The following is a 14,270-nucleotide window of genomic DNA, read 5'->3' as shown; positions in this document are numbered from 1 at the left end:
TTATTTATCTTTATTTTATTTTTTTTTTAAAAAAAACATTTTTTATTTATAACTACTTATTGTACTCATGTAACTTTATTTGCTTATTTTGTTTTCCCAGCATGATTGTTGTGATTGGAGTAATGTTTTGTGTATTGTTATGTGTATGATTTGATGCTATAAAAAAAAATCAATAAAAACTTTGATTACAAAAATATATAGATATATGTGCAATATAGAGTGTTGTATGTCCTTTTTTTCCAGCACAACCTAATAATTATTATTTTTTTCATGTTCATCAACTATATAAACACACCATCACAATTAAATGCCTAACCCTAACCCTTAAAACCAAGTCTCAAAGGCAGGGGTGTCAAACTCACTTTAGTTCAGGGGCCACAAACAGCGCTACTTCATCCCAAGTGGGTCAGACCAGTGAAATATTAGCATAATAACCTATAACTTACTTTCCAATGTTTTACATTGAATCATATGTTTTTACAAAACAAGGGACATCCTGAAATTTAGGGGGTTGTGCAAATTGAACCCGTCTGGAGGGATGATTCTGGCCCACGGGCTGTACACCCTGACACCCCTGCTTTAAGGTGTGAGAGAAGATGAGGACCAGCCAAAATGTCCTCACTACTGATGGTTTATATGTTTTTTTGGTCCACAAAGACTCCATACAAGAACACACACACACACATACAAACACTTATATCTTAGTGAGGACACGTAATAGATATAATGCATTCCCTAGCCCCTTACCCTAAACTTAACTGTCACAACTAAGTGTCTGAACCTAATCCTTAACACTAAAACCAAGTCTTAACCCTGAAAAAAACGTCATGGGGAGCAGACAAAATGTCCTGACAAAGATAGGTTTACGATGCACACACACACACACACACACACACACACATACCTCTGTCATAAAGGAAGCCATGTTAAGTAATGTAACCAATCCTTTATTAAATGCATATTATGACCAGCATAAGCACTGCAGCATTTTATACTAATAATATAAAATTCCAGCTTTAAGCTTTCAGCTCAGACTGAGCTGTCTGTGATTATACTGCTCTGACTCACTCTGTACCATGGTCAGTCACTAGGTGCAGCTTTGAACACGTTTATCAAGCTCAGCAAAGAGATTCAGCGATATTACAAACACCGTTCGACCTGTGTCTGATCGTTTAACGTGTATATGTATATACACACATATATGTATATATATATATACACATATATATATATATATATATATATATATATATATAAAATACCTGATTACAATATTGCCAAGAAGCTTTGTGTGATGAGGCAGCAGTTTTCTTCATATCTCCAGAAGCTATTATAAAATGCATGGTTTGATGTAAACCTCACTTCAAACGATCTTCAAGTTCTTCATTGAGGATTCCAGAGTCTGGAAGAAGACAGTGAAACATATGACTGTGAAAACATCCCGTCGACAGGTTACTATCACACAAATAATATCTGAACAAACAAAACCGGTCTATATGTACAACTTTCTACGTGTGCATTACCTTGACATCCCAGATGCCCATTCCACCATCCATACCGGTGGTGCAGAACGTAGTGCACTGGTTACGTCCTCCTTCCAGCACTGAGATTTGGCTGAAATGTAGTTTGAGAAACTCAAAGTCAGTGTAAAAACATGACATGATATGCACAAAATATTTTTAACATCATGCAGGATAAGCAGAAGAGAAACCTTTAGTGCCCACACGGCACGAACCCTTGGTAAATTGTTGTGGGAATAATACACAACTCCTTATATGGACATCCTGGGTGTGTGTGTTTATAGGTCACATATTCAGGCTTTAAAAAAACGTTTTTTTCGTCTTGTTATTTGTTGTTGAGTCAAAGTGATGATTCATTTTACATCGCATTTTTAGTAGTGATATAAAGTAGCAATAATTGTGCAGAAGTCAAAAAATAGGCTGTTATTCTTTGATAAAAACGAGCCAGGTGAACTTTGAACTGTATTTTCAAATTTCCTAAATTCAATCCAATTTTAAACATTTTGAGTAGTTTTTGCCCAGGTGTGTTTATATAGTTGGTGAAAATGAAAAGAAAAACTCTATATTGTGCATTCTTATAGCCTCTGTACATACTGTATGTTTTAACATAGTAATGGAAAACAGCAGCCGAAATACTCTGTGTTTAAAGAGTTAACCTACATGACGTCGACCATGCGTATATTTAAACGTCCCGTGTGTCAAATTTAGCAGCCTCTGTGAAGCATCAAAACTCGGAAGATGTTTATTTTGTCCATCGTGGGCTATTGTAAAAACACACTGGTCCAGAATGGCAGCCTCTGCTGACCAGGCTGATATAAACATAAAAGGCTCATTCTGGGGTTCTGGTCAAAATGTTAAGTATAATTGTTTTATCTTCAATTTGTGCCAAATGCAAATGATTTCATCTTGATTTTACACACTGAACCTTTACATTTTGTGTGTGTTTTTTTCACAACAGGATCCTTTGTGGAACCTGGAGGTTGAGTTCCTTAAGAGGCTTTAACGGCACTGAGTCTCATGTTATGTGCAAACCAGGGTCTTTGTATTTACAAAAAAATAAAGGCATTGAACTCCATTGTCTTATTTCATACATGTGCCACATTTTTCTATGTATTGTATTATACAATTCAGCCTTAAAGCTGCATTGCATAACTTCTAAATATAAATGAATGTCTGCTGCATTCAAACAAGTGTCCAGTGAGTTCACACACAAACTCTTGTTAAATAGACAAAAAGCCATAAAAAGACGCATGAAGGTTTAAAACATTAACTTCCAGCTCTCCTCTTACCTGATGCTGTTCTTGTGCAGGGTGTTCAGGTTCTTGTCGGTGCTCTGGTTCTCTGAGGCCCGGCGGTCCAGGTTCTGGAAACGTTCCCTGGCACTGATGCCCTTCTGGGCCGCCTGCTTAGGAACATCCAACTTGCCACCAAATGTCAGGCTGGCTTTGACGGTGTCGTACACAAACAGCACCGGGTAACAGTCGTGGCCCTGCAGGAACACAACAACAACAAAGACACATGCAGAAGCAGTGATTACTGCACTTTGTGATTTGTGCTTGTTGTATGATCATCGATAAAGTTTTATGTATATACATATATATATATATATATATATATATATATATATATATTGTATATATATATATATATATATATTGTATTTTTGATTGACTTTAATTGCTTTTAAAGCACATTTACAGTCACAAAAATGCACAATACTCACAGCTGCAACTAAGCTGTTCTCAGTAATGAAGGTGACGCACAGAAGAGGAAGTGTCTCTGAGCTCAGACTGTTCACCCTGAGGAAGTCACAACAAACAAAGGTCAGAGTGGACACACACACACACACACACACACGATGTGCTGACCAAGCCCTCTCTTACGTTCCGGTCTTGCCCCCCTCTGCGACAGACACAGTGGAATCGTGGGAGGTCCATGCCAGACGGTTGCCGGAGTGTGAGAAGCACACGCTGTGCACCCAACCCCCGCCTCCTCCTGAACTTTGATCCGCAGCTCCAGATCCACCTGACTCAAACATCATCTCGCCAAATGGCATCTTGCTTCCCCATGGAGTGGGTCCAGGTTTCTCCTCCACTTCCTTAATGTAGGCCGAGAACACCCTGAGGATGAGTTAAAGGCTATTGCTCGATGTAGACACATACAGTCAGTTTAGATAGATGCAAGTTTGGTTTTAATTTGTTAAAATTAATTTTTTTTACTTTTTATATTATTAAAAATGTTTTTTTTTTTAAATGTATATGTATATGTATTGCACGTATTCGTATTTGCAGAATAAATACAGGATAGATGAGGAAATGTCTAAAAAGACCTGAGATGAATGAAACAGAAAAGAGCTGCTCATTTATTTGCCTCTTTTTTACTGATACCTGCATTTGAAGTCACAGGATCCTGCGGCCAGCAGGACGTTGTTGGGATGCCAGTCCAGACTCAGAATGGTGGACCGGATTGGCTTCTTGATGTGCTTACACACCCACCTATAAAGGGACCACACAGATTGCTAAACTGAGCTCCAAATGTGGTTCTGGATGCTCAAACGTCCTCTAAAACCTCACCAGTCATTTTCCTGCTCAAAGTAGCAAATGGAGATGAGGCGAGAGCCGCTGCCGACGGCAAACTTGTTCTCTCTTGGAGACCACTTGACACAGCGGGCAGCGCGATTGATCCTGAGGATGACCAAGGTGGGCTTCCAGGTGCCCTCTTTAAGGGTCCACACGTAAGCGTTACGGTCTGCTCCACAAGTAACTATGCGGTTACTGTCTGGAGCCCAGTCAATGCCTGCAGGAGAGAGGGAAACTCTTACTCATTTTATCATTTTATCCACATTATTCCAATCACCCCATGATACCATACGCGACTTTTGGGTGCAACTTTTGGCGCTTTCTGTCACTGAAGCAGAACCAGCATGTTTCATTGTGACTGGACACTAATCACTCTTAATCAATCAACTGTTACTCCTCAAATGGGACGATGTGTCTTCTACAGTGTCATTTTTTAACAGAGTCCACTTAAAACCATTAGGACAAGATACAATCGAGAACTTATTTAGCGTTAACGTAACACTAAAGGTTAAATATAAAGAGTTAAATTGACTTTACTGTAAATCAAAAGTGACTGTTAATAATCATACGTTTAAAGAATTAAATTGACTCTTCTGGTGTTACTAACGTGCACAATCTGAAATGCAGTATTTTCAGTCACGTTTTGTTAAAGGAGCTGGGACACAATCTTATTTATATAAAGGTAGACAAAGAGACAAGTCACCTTCTACATCAGGTAAATACCAACTGCAGGATGCTCATGCATTCGAGACCTGTAGCCATGTACCAACTGCCACCACCACTGTGGAAAACCACTGGACAGAACGACATGGCATGGCCACAGGAAGCAATCAGTGCCCCACAGAATCAACTGACTCGAACCAAGAATTTTAACTATAACTAAAAAATATTAGAGTATGAATGTTTTTGCACAAAATAACTGACATTCCAAAGTACCAAACAATTCCTTTAAATGGTCACCCTCGGTTATCGGGTTAGAAATGAATAGGAAAGAATGACATGGATTTAATTGATTGGTCAGAACAGTTTTTTTGTGTGAGGAGTAGACACCTTTTCTCATTTTCACTTCCATTCAAAGTGGTGTCACCCCCTGGTGGCAGACTGCTACTTCCATCCTACTTCCTAGACTTTAACTGATATCTTTGTAACTTCTATCCATGGAGGGTGAGAGTCTCACCTGTCACCTGGCCATTGTGCTCCTTCAGCTCGTGAATCTTGGCCCACTTGGCACCATCTTTCTTATAGATGTGGACGTCATGGTTGTTGGGGCAGAGGGCAATCTCTGCGACACAAACACACACATTTATGTTCCCTGAACTGTACATCAACATAGGCACATATGAACAGGACGTTCACTAGCATGAGGACAAAGTGCACAGTGCGACTGTGCAACAGGAGACGTTTATGACGGGTGGATCAGCGAAGGGGAACACAGAGCGGCTGACGAGAAAATCAGAGAAAACTGGAGAACCACAGTGTGTATCTGCCTGTAGGCGGCTGACAGACACATGGTATCTTTAAATAGGAAAATGTGCAAGAACTGTGACCCTCCTCCCTTTAATGCTGTAACAAATGGAGCTCTGTTTTTCATTCAGCAGATGAGTCAGAAGCAGTGTTGGTCTGAAAGCAGCAATTTGGGTGCTTTCACGTGCATTTCTGGGATTTTTTTCTCTTCTGCTTATCCTGCATGATGACTGAACTAACGTGTGCAGCTGCAAGTTGCGGGGAAACTACAGCTGCATGAACGATGTGATGTATTCACCACAGCCGCCTCTCACATCCGCTTTGCCCAGAAACTAAAGTGCTGATCAAAATGGCCAAATATGGCAGAGTTTCCTGAAGCTTACTGAGCACAAGAGCCGCTCAGAAAGGCCCCCAGACAACACTGTTACAGGAAACAGGAAATACCTTCTCCCACCTGGGAGCCAATCACAATCCTCTGCCTATTACTCAACTTGTTCTTTGGCATGGACACTAGCTGAATCAACATGTTCCATGATGTCTGTTATTGAAAGAGTGTGCAGTTAAGAGACGATAGGACTGGCGGAAAAGAGGAAAAGACGAAGAGGGAGAGCAGACTTACGGGTCCGATCTTTGTTCCAGGCATGGCAGCTAATTGGTTCCAGGAGGAAACTGTGATACGCCATGGCCAATCAGATGTTTGTGACGGACCAGGAAGTGCTGAAAACAGTTATGTCTACAAAAAGAGAAGTTGAGATATTCTTAAACAAGAGTTACAAGAGAAGGCAAAAAAAAGATGAAACAAACAGATCAGCTTTAGTCAGAGTTGGTTTCAATTACACGTGTCAGGGGTAAAAACCACAGACTTTAACTGAGACAAAGTCACTGAACTTATCTCACTCAGGTCGTGCTGATGAAATCCAGACGTCCAGAAACATGAGAGGAATGATACAGGTCGAGGGTAACACACATCCCACATCCAACAAACTTTACTCCTCACAGTTGAAAGCACATACGCAGGAAACCCATTCAAACATCTCCTTAAACTACATTTAAAAAGCTCAGGAAGCAGAGCTGCTTGTTGCATACTTCCTAGTTTCTCTTGAAAATGCATTACACATACAAAGTGTGTGTGTGTGTGTGTGTGTGGTTGAATGTGTGAGTATGACATGACTAAATGTACTCAGTCAACTGTTAAATATTTTCCAGACGACTTACCCTGGGGTCAGACAGAGATGAATGGGTGAAGAGCTGCAGAGATGAATAGAGAGAAAGAGGAGAGAGGGACGAGGGTTTTCAGCTCGCGGACTCTGGCCAGTCAACGCGAACGCCAACGACAGAGTGAGCTCAGGAAGAGAGACGCTGAGCTTCAGAGAGGGAGGAGAGGTCAGAGGGGGAAGTAGAGGAGGGTACAGTGAAGCTCTGAAGGGGGAGAGACATGCAGGAAGTTAACTCAGGCTTAAGCCCAGGGTGGAAAAGTACGGGTGTAACATACTTGAAGAATGTGAGGGACTGGAATTCAAAACTTTAAAATAAACAGCAGGGGAAAGTACGAGTTTTGTCCTCAGTTAAACCAGTGAGGGTGGAGCAAGAGCACAATACAATGTTCTGCAAAAAGGAGGAAGTGGAAACACGGGGAAGGGGGGGGATATGAAGCATGAAAGGCAGAAAAAAGGGGAGGGACATGGTCACTTCTGCATAAAGAAAGAGGAACAAGGAAAAGGGGAGGGAAGAAAACTAAACTGCTAAAGGGGGTGGGGAGGGAAGTGTCAGGAGAATACTTGTATGGTATGTTTTTCCTTGATGTTCTTGTCTCATACCTCTGTATTTTGACAAATTCAGATTATACCAAAAATAGATTAGATTATAATGGATTTGGAGGCACACTTTTAAATTATTGTCCTTATTTCATGAGTATGAGAGATCTTAATGTCATAATATGAATCAATTTAGGTGACCTGGTCCAGTTGTTTATTTTTTTTGTTCAATTTAATAAGGGTAATGCTTGTAACCTGAAATTCTCCTTAAACTTATTAGATAATGAAATATATGTTTCAACTTCCTCCATTGGCCTTATTAAAAATTAAAATAAGGCCAATGGAGTAATTTTGAATTGCTACTTTAAGTTTTTTTTTTTTTTTACTTTTTGTAAGAGGGTCACTGTAGTTTTACTGAGAACTAAAGGCAACAAAACAGATTCTTGCTGCTGGTTTTATGATATTCTGCTAATTGAGAGTAACATGCAAAAACATAATAATGGCATCATCAGAGTAAAGACAACACTCTCTAATACAAAGTCCCAACTACTAGTGCTGCACATGCACTGATTGTTTTTAGGGACCATCTGCCAACTGTGTGAGAAGCAAACACAAAAGGAAGAGAACAGTCATGTGAGTTGTGTACTGTAAATGTATTTAATCTTTATTTCATGTCTACCTCATGACCTGTTACATAGAAATCCTCCATCTTGTGTGGTTTTTTTAGTGTAGTAGCTATGAAGCCGAGTGCTGCCCAGCTGTGACTCCACACCGAGTTTAGACAGCTGCTTTCTCTCTCCAACATCAGATCCTGTACAGTTCTCTACATCAACCTGCAACTTGACCTCACAATATCAATAACCAGCTCCTAAAATCCAAACAATGATTCACTATGCTCCAGGAAGTAAACACTCAAATCATCTGCTTCACTAAACGCTGATATTAGGAGATCATGTTGGGGTTAATCCGAGGTGACGTACAGTCTGATTTTTGGATAAAACACACTTTTCTAGTGTTCAACTTTTGGTACAGGAGGTTAGAGAACATAAAAACACACATTTCACATCACGCTTAATACGTGTCAGAGGACCATCCCACTTTGACACCTGGTTAACCTTCATTTAAAAACAAAGCAAAACAAAAAAATGAACAGTGATGTCACACGTCAGCTCAGTTGTGTGTATGTGTGGGCGTCATGTATGCATGTTTGTGTATTTTAGTGTATGTGAGAGTGTGAGTGTGACACACCCACAAGAGTGTGTAATGGTCTGATCAGTGCTTCAGCAGACACTCAATAAGGTGGTCAGTTATTTATGTTACTGGCTGCGTCGCAGGAGTGGAGGGAAGGTGAGGAGGGTTGATGACTGCTAGGGCGAGAGGGGGGAGGGAGGGGGCGCAGCGTCTCTTCATTCATTCACAAGATTTCTTCACATGATGCGGAGACCCTGGATAGAAGCTTCTAGACTCTGAGGGGGCAAACACACAGAAACACATCAGAGTTGCAGCCGAAGGGAAAAAAAAGAAGAAAAGAAACACACTTGAGCACATTTTTACCTTGAAGTCCCAAATGGTCATTGCTCCATCGATGCCTGTGGTGCAGAACTTACGACAGTCCCTTTTGTCACCCTCATAGATAGACACTTGGCTAAGTAGAAATCACGAACACAAGGGAGGTTTAAAAAAAAAAAGAAAAAAAAAAGTGATGAAACTGAAAAGTCAAGATATATTTTACTATATCTCAAAGAAATATATCCCCACAAAGACCCACCTACCACATTAACCCACAAATAAAGCAATAGATAACAAGCATGAGAGTCGCTGCATCCAGCAAAGCATTACTTAATTGCAGATCTGATCAGATTAAAGCTGCACTAGGCGAGATTGGTAGAAAAATAGATCACTATTGAATCTAATCCCAGGATGTTAAATACTAACATTTTGAGAATGAAGCTTTGTGTCCTGAGCCGCTCCAACCAGATTTAAGTCATCATAACATGGCTCTCACTAGTAGCTTCCACATATAAACAAATGTCCAGGTAAAAATGAGCTGTGATGGAGAGTCCTGTCACCACATTGATTTGGCATTTAAAGCAACCAATAGTGCCGAAAGGGCAATATAGATACAACACAGCCAGATGAGTAATAGTCATCAAAAATTATGTGGATATGGGGGTAGAACAACCTGTAAAATCCAATAGGAATATCAGAAATTATAAGGTGGTATATTTCAATAAACATTTATGTGATAACATCACTACGATATTGATTGTCTCCATCTCTGAAATGCTCCCATCATACCGACACATTAATGTGTTTACTGTACAAGTCCCATTCGGACTATTTCCCTTTTGAGGTTGCTTTACATCGCAGTTACCCATGTCGAAATAAAAAGCTTTACACAGAAGGGATGTGTATATGTAGTGGCTTAGAAGAACCAATACGTGCACCCTCTCATTTAGAACTGCCCTGTGATTTGTCAGTCTTCCATTGCCCACAGAAATCCAGTTATCACTTGATTTACATGATGCTTAAAGTTGATTAAAGAATTATAACTCAATTATGCCAAAAAAAGATGATGTATATGACAGCTTTAACAAAGCATGAATTCAAATGAGCTTCAGCGGCACGTGCTGATTTTACATAGTATAAATACAATGTAGTGTAACTTGTCATCAGCTCAAGCTTTACAAAGGATTATTAATGTATATAATGCGTGATGTGGTCCATTTACAAAGGACTATAAATTACAGCCTCCTTAATGTAAATTCAAGTTAACTCATTCTTACAGCTGATTAGTTTACTAATCCCATCTTTTCCTAAAATTACGCCTCATAACATTCAACTGTTTAAAAAAAAAAGGAAACTAGCAGATTTCTATGGATTTAAATATGGCCTCAGATATTCACTACTAAAAAAAATAACTCTTATCATTGTTACATAATATAATGGAGAAATATTATATCTTTAATTTTTATACCCGTGATTCACTGATTCTAAACAGACTGTGACCTACGTGATGCTGTTCTGGTGCAGTGTGTCCAGGGCAGTGTTACGGTCTTCAGTGGTGGCTCTCTTGTCCATGTTCCTGAAGCGCTCCATGGCAGAGATGTTCCTCTGGATACTCTGCTTGGGGAGGTCGAGCTTTGAGACGAATGTCAGCGTTCCACCATCGTCACAACGGAACAGCATTGGGCAGCAGTCGTGGCCCTGAGTGTGTAAGAAAACATGTTTGAAATGACATCTTTCTCACAGCAGTGCATTAAATATATATTGACAGAGCTCATGTGTTAATCTTACCGCAGCTACTAGACTGTTCTCTGAAACAAACATGACACTGAGGAGAGGAAGGAACTCCGTCTTCAGCTGTAAAGGACTAAACACAAACACTCTATGTAAAAAAAACAAACAGGCAACATATTTTGAACAGCTAAACATTGAGGTGTCACAATTATTTAACAATGTGCTTTGACTGCTGCAGTGTGTTAGGTTACCAGTCAGAATGTGTTGACACCAGCAGCCTGGAAATTACAACCCGACCCGAGTCGGCCCACGGGTCGTTAAACCCGAATACGCCCCAAAATTTGGATTGGTACAAAATGTGTCATTTAGAGACATATAAAAACGAAAGTAATCTATTAAATGTTTGGTGTTTAATGTAATGGACTGCTTTATGAATGAGATGAAAAAGTGTGCAGAAAAGGCTCAACTCTTTTTTTGATGCTAGTCACCTAAACTCGTCCATTGCTGAAATCCAGTGATCTCTCCATTTGATCTCCGTACAGCATTTTATCTCCTTACCAGTTTGGTGTCACTTTGAAAACATGGTTTATTTAATCCAAAATGATCTTCACTGCAGCCGGAAAATACAGTTTGATGTAGACAGACAATGATTCTACAGCTGACATAACATGGCTTGTGTTTTCTAGCCACTTTGTGTGGCTAAATTAAGAACAATTTTTAAATGTATTTTAGTAAATACATGTTGTAAATGAAACCCCTATTATGCAAAGCAATAAATATACCTGGCAGTCTTAGAGCTGTCCACCACAGTGACAGTGCTGTCATGGCTGACCCAGGCCAGGCGGTTACCAGAAGCTGAGAAAGAGACAGAGTGGACCCAACCTCCTCCACCTATCACACACAAAGTGCACAAAGAAGGCAGATCCAGTTCAGTTCAAAGGATTGCTGTCAAATGCAGGAGGATTTTTCACTATCACAGATAAAACAGATATACAGACCAGCTCCTCCAAATTCTGCTAGCACAGCCCCAAATGGCATCTTGCTGCCCCAGGGTGTGGGGCCTGGTTTCTCTTCCACCTCTTTAATGTAGGCTGAGAACACCCTGGAGGGCAGGGTGGGATGAAAAGAAAGAGAAAGAAAGAGGATGTGAGCAGGTTTTTAGTCACTTAATCTTCAGCTCTTGTCCCATATTTTACAATACACAGTGATCAGGGCATTAACCTGCATTTGAAGTCACAGGATCCAGCAGCAAGCAGGATATTGTTGGGATGCCAGTCCAGACTGAGAATGGTGGAGCGGACTGGCTTCTTGATGTGCTTGCTCACCCACCTGAAGCAAACAGAGAATCTTTTAATAGAAAATGAAACAAAAAACTTGTTGTAAACTAATATGCAAATATTGTGCATTGACAGTGCAACATTTGTGGATACAACACAAGAACACTGTACTGTGTATTTGACTGACTACTCTCGGATCACCTTTTTGGATTTAAAATTCAAGGACTTTTCACAAGGACTTTCCATGCTCAATTCCCACACATTCCAGCACCAGGACTGAAAATTCCATTAGAACAAATAGGCTTAAAGAAGCTCACAGAGGGCAAAAAGAAACTTGAACGTGTAACACTTCTGAACTGTGCTGGGACACAGAGTACAGTGAGCCTCATCCACCTTTGCTCTTTTCTTCAGTTTAAACAGACATGTTCACAAGCAGTCATAGTCGTATTCGTCGTTTAGGACTTACCAATCGTTCTCAGACTCAAAGTAGCAGACAGATATGAGTCGAGCCCCACTGCCGACGGCAAATTTATTCTCCAGAGGAGACCACTTGACGAAGGTGGCAGCTCGGTTAATCCTGAGGATGACCAGTGTGGGCTTCCATACACCCTCCTTCTGGGACCACACATAGGCATTACGGTCCGCTCCACATGTCACTATACGGTCACTTTTGGGAGCCCAGTCAATACCTAACACACAGACAAGAGAAAGGTAAAAATAATGATACAAATCAAAACTGAAATATCACTCAAATTTGAAGATGCATTTATTTTATTTGTCCAAAATTACAGCAAATTGTACTAGATTGGGTTTGTTTTTTTAATGTTTCAGGTCAACAATTAAAATGAATTACTTGGTGATTACTGCATTAATCATGATGAGGATGGTAATAATTGACTAATTTTTCACATACTAATAATTCAGGATGATGCGTGTGTCAACTTGTTTTAGCGTCTACGTCTACACTTTAAGCCATTTGAGTAGTAGTCATGAGAACACAAAAAACATAGAACTAATCATAAACACCTGTTATGTGTCCATTGTGCTCCTTCAGTTCATGGGTCTTGACCCACTGATTTCCACTCTTCTTGAAGATATGAACTTCATGGTTATTAGGACTGATGGCAATTTCTGCAAAACAAGGTGAAAACCGCTTCACACAATGGACACACTGACACAAACAAGTTAGACCAGTTCCTATGTTTACGCCAAACACCAAAATAGAGGTCTCAGTGTGAATGCTTACACATGCTGCAAATTAAAGCTGCCAGAACATTATTTCTGAAATTACTATCCTACCAGCATGTAAAAAAATATGTAAACAATGACATGGTCTGTACTCAATTCACAGTTACCAGGTAATGATATGTGATGTGCAGGTAGGTACATTCAAAGACAGGAGGGTTTGTCTGAGGCTTACGTGTCTTGTCGCGGTTCCATGCGTGGCAGGTGATGGGCTCCAGCAGAAACTGATGAAGGGACATCTTGCCTGGGTGTGGTCCTCAAGTGGAACTCTACGAAGTCACACAGCGAAACTTGTGATAAACAAATCTTGAAGTGGGCAACTAGCTGAGCCGAACTTTACCTAAGTCACCAAAAAATATAAATGGATCGACTATCTCATAAAGAGAACAACTAGTTAACTGAAACCTCTACTGCAACGTAACCCTGAACACTCTGCCCATTTATACTAACTAAACCCAGTCACCACAGTATAATACTGGTCATACTAGCTAACGTTAGCCAAGCTAACACTAACCAGATAACTTTACCTAGTCTCTTATTTTTGCAATTTAAATTGACTGAAAATGAGTTTCTCGGCTGGCTACTTAAATAATTCCGTTTGTTTAAAGCTTTACTCGTTTCACACTACTAACGTGACAAGCAGGTTAATGGATGTGCTAACAGTTCACCGGTTTGTATTAGAGGCCTGGCAATCAGATGATTCATTTTAAAAGATATTTGACAATGCTGCTGTCCACCAGTTTACCCAGAGGCCTCTCTTTTCTGTACCAGTCATCGGGTTTTCCTTGGAGTAGATGCCTTTACTACAGGTGACAGACACGGCGTTCGCCGCACATTCCGCTAGCCCGTATGCTAACTCACCTCTTCTCTCCGAGTGTGCGCCCTCGTTAGCCGGCGAGCTACGTTACACTAGCGGGGGAAAGGTTGGATCGGGAGTGGACGTGAATTCGCGGACTCTGGTCAGTCGACACGAATTCGTCCAGGAATGTTGAGGGAATGTCAAGACGGCCAACAGGACACGACCGGAAGCATCCGGCAGCTAAGTCGGCAGCAAAACCTGTGGTTGCCTGGCTGACAGCTAGCTTAGCACCATCACGCTAGCTATTACGTTCGAGTGAATAACCTCGTTCACGTCGAAGTCACTCACACACTAACCTCGACGTGTGTGAACGGGCGCCCCTAGTGGTTCAA

The 14,270-nt window shown here is 40.6% G+C and overlaps 2 protein-coding genes across 2 annotated transcripts; both read right to left on the bottom strand.

The window, feature by feature from the left end:
• Positions 1–931: 931 nt before the first annotated feature.
• On the bottom strand, positions 932–7,012 carry arpc1b (actin related protein 2/3 complex, subunit 1B). The gene is made up of 10 exons (XM_058641783.1): positions 6,779–7,012; positions 6,183–6,296; positions 5,277–5,381; positions 4,094–4,316; positions 3,908–4,015; positions 3,404–3,640; positions 3,244–3,319; positions 2,810–3,009; positions 1,524–1,614; positions 932–1,402 (listed from the first exon to the last, which is right to left on the bottom strand). The coding sequence occupies exons 2-10, from the start codon at positions 6,244–6,246 to the stop codon at positions 1,364–1,366; spliced, it is 1,143 nt and encodes a 380-aa protein (XP_058497766.1). The 5' UTR covers positions 6,247–6,296; positions 6,779–7,012; the 3' UTR covers positions 932–1,363.
• Positions 7,013–7,951: 939 nt separating this feature from the next.
• On the bottom strand, positions 7,952–14,226 carry arpc1a (actin related protein 2/3 complex, subunit 1A). The gene is made up of 11 exons (XM_058641444.1): positions 13,941–14,226; positions 13,255–13,348; positions 12,861–12,965; positions 12,301–12,523; positions 11,779–11,886; positions 11,556–11,659; positions 11,340–11,448; positions 10,615–10,690; positions 10,331–10,524; positions 8,872–8,962; positions 7,952–8,783 (listed from the first exon to the last, which is right to left on the bottom strand). The coding sequence occupies exons 2-11, from the start codon at positions 13,316–13,318 to the stop codon at positions 8,745–8,747; spliced, it is 1,113 nt and encodes a 370-aa protein (XP_058497427.1). The 5' UTR covers positions 13,319–13,348; positions 13,941–14,226; the 3' UTR covers positions 7,952–8,744.
• Between the last annotated feature and the right edge of the window lie 44 nt (positions 14,227–14,270).

Source organism: Solea solea, chromosome 10 (assembly GCF_958295425.1).
Source record: "Solea solea chromosome 10, fSolSol10.1, whole genome shotgun sequence".
Taxonomy (NCBI): Eukaryota; Metazoa; Chordata; class Actinopteri; order Pleuronectiformes; family Soleidae; genus Solea; species Solea solea.
Note: the sequence above shows the minus strand (reverse complement) of the source record. Positions and strands in the feature narration are given on the sequence as shown.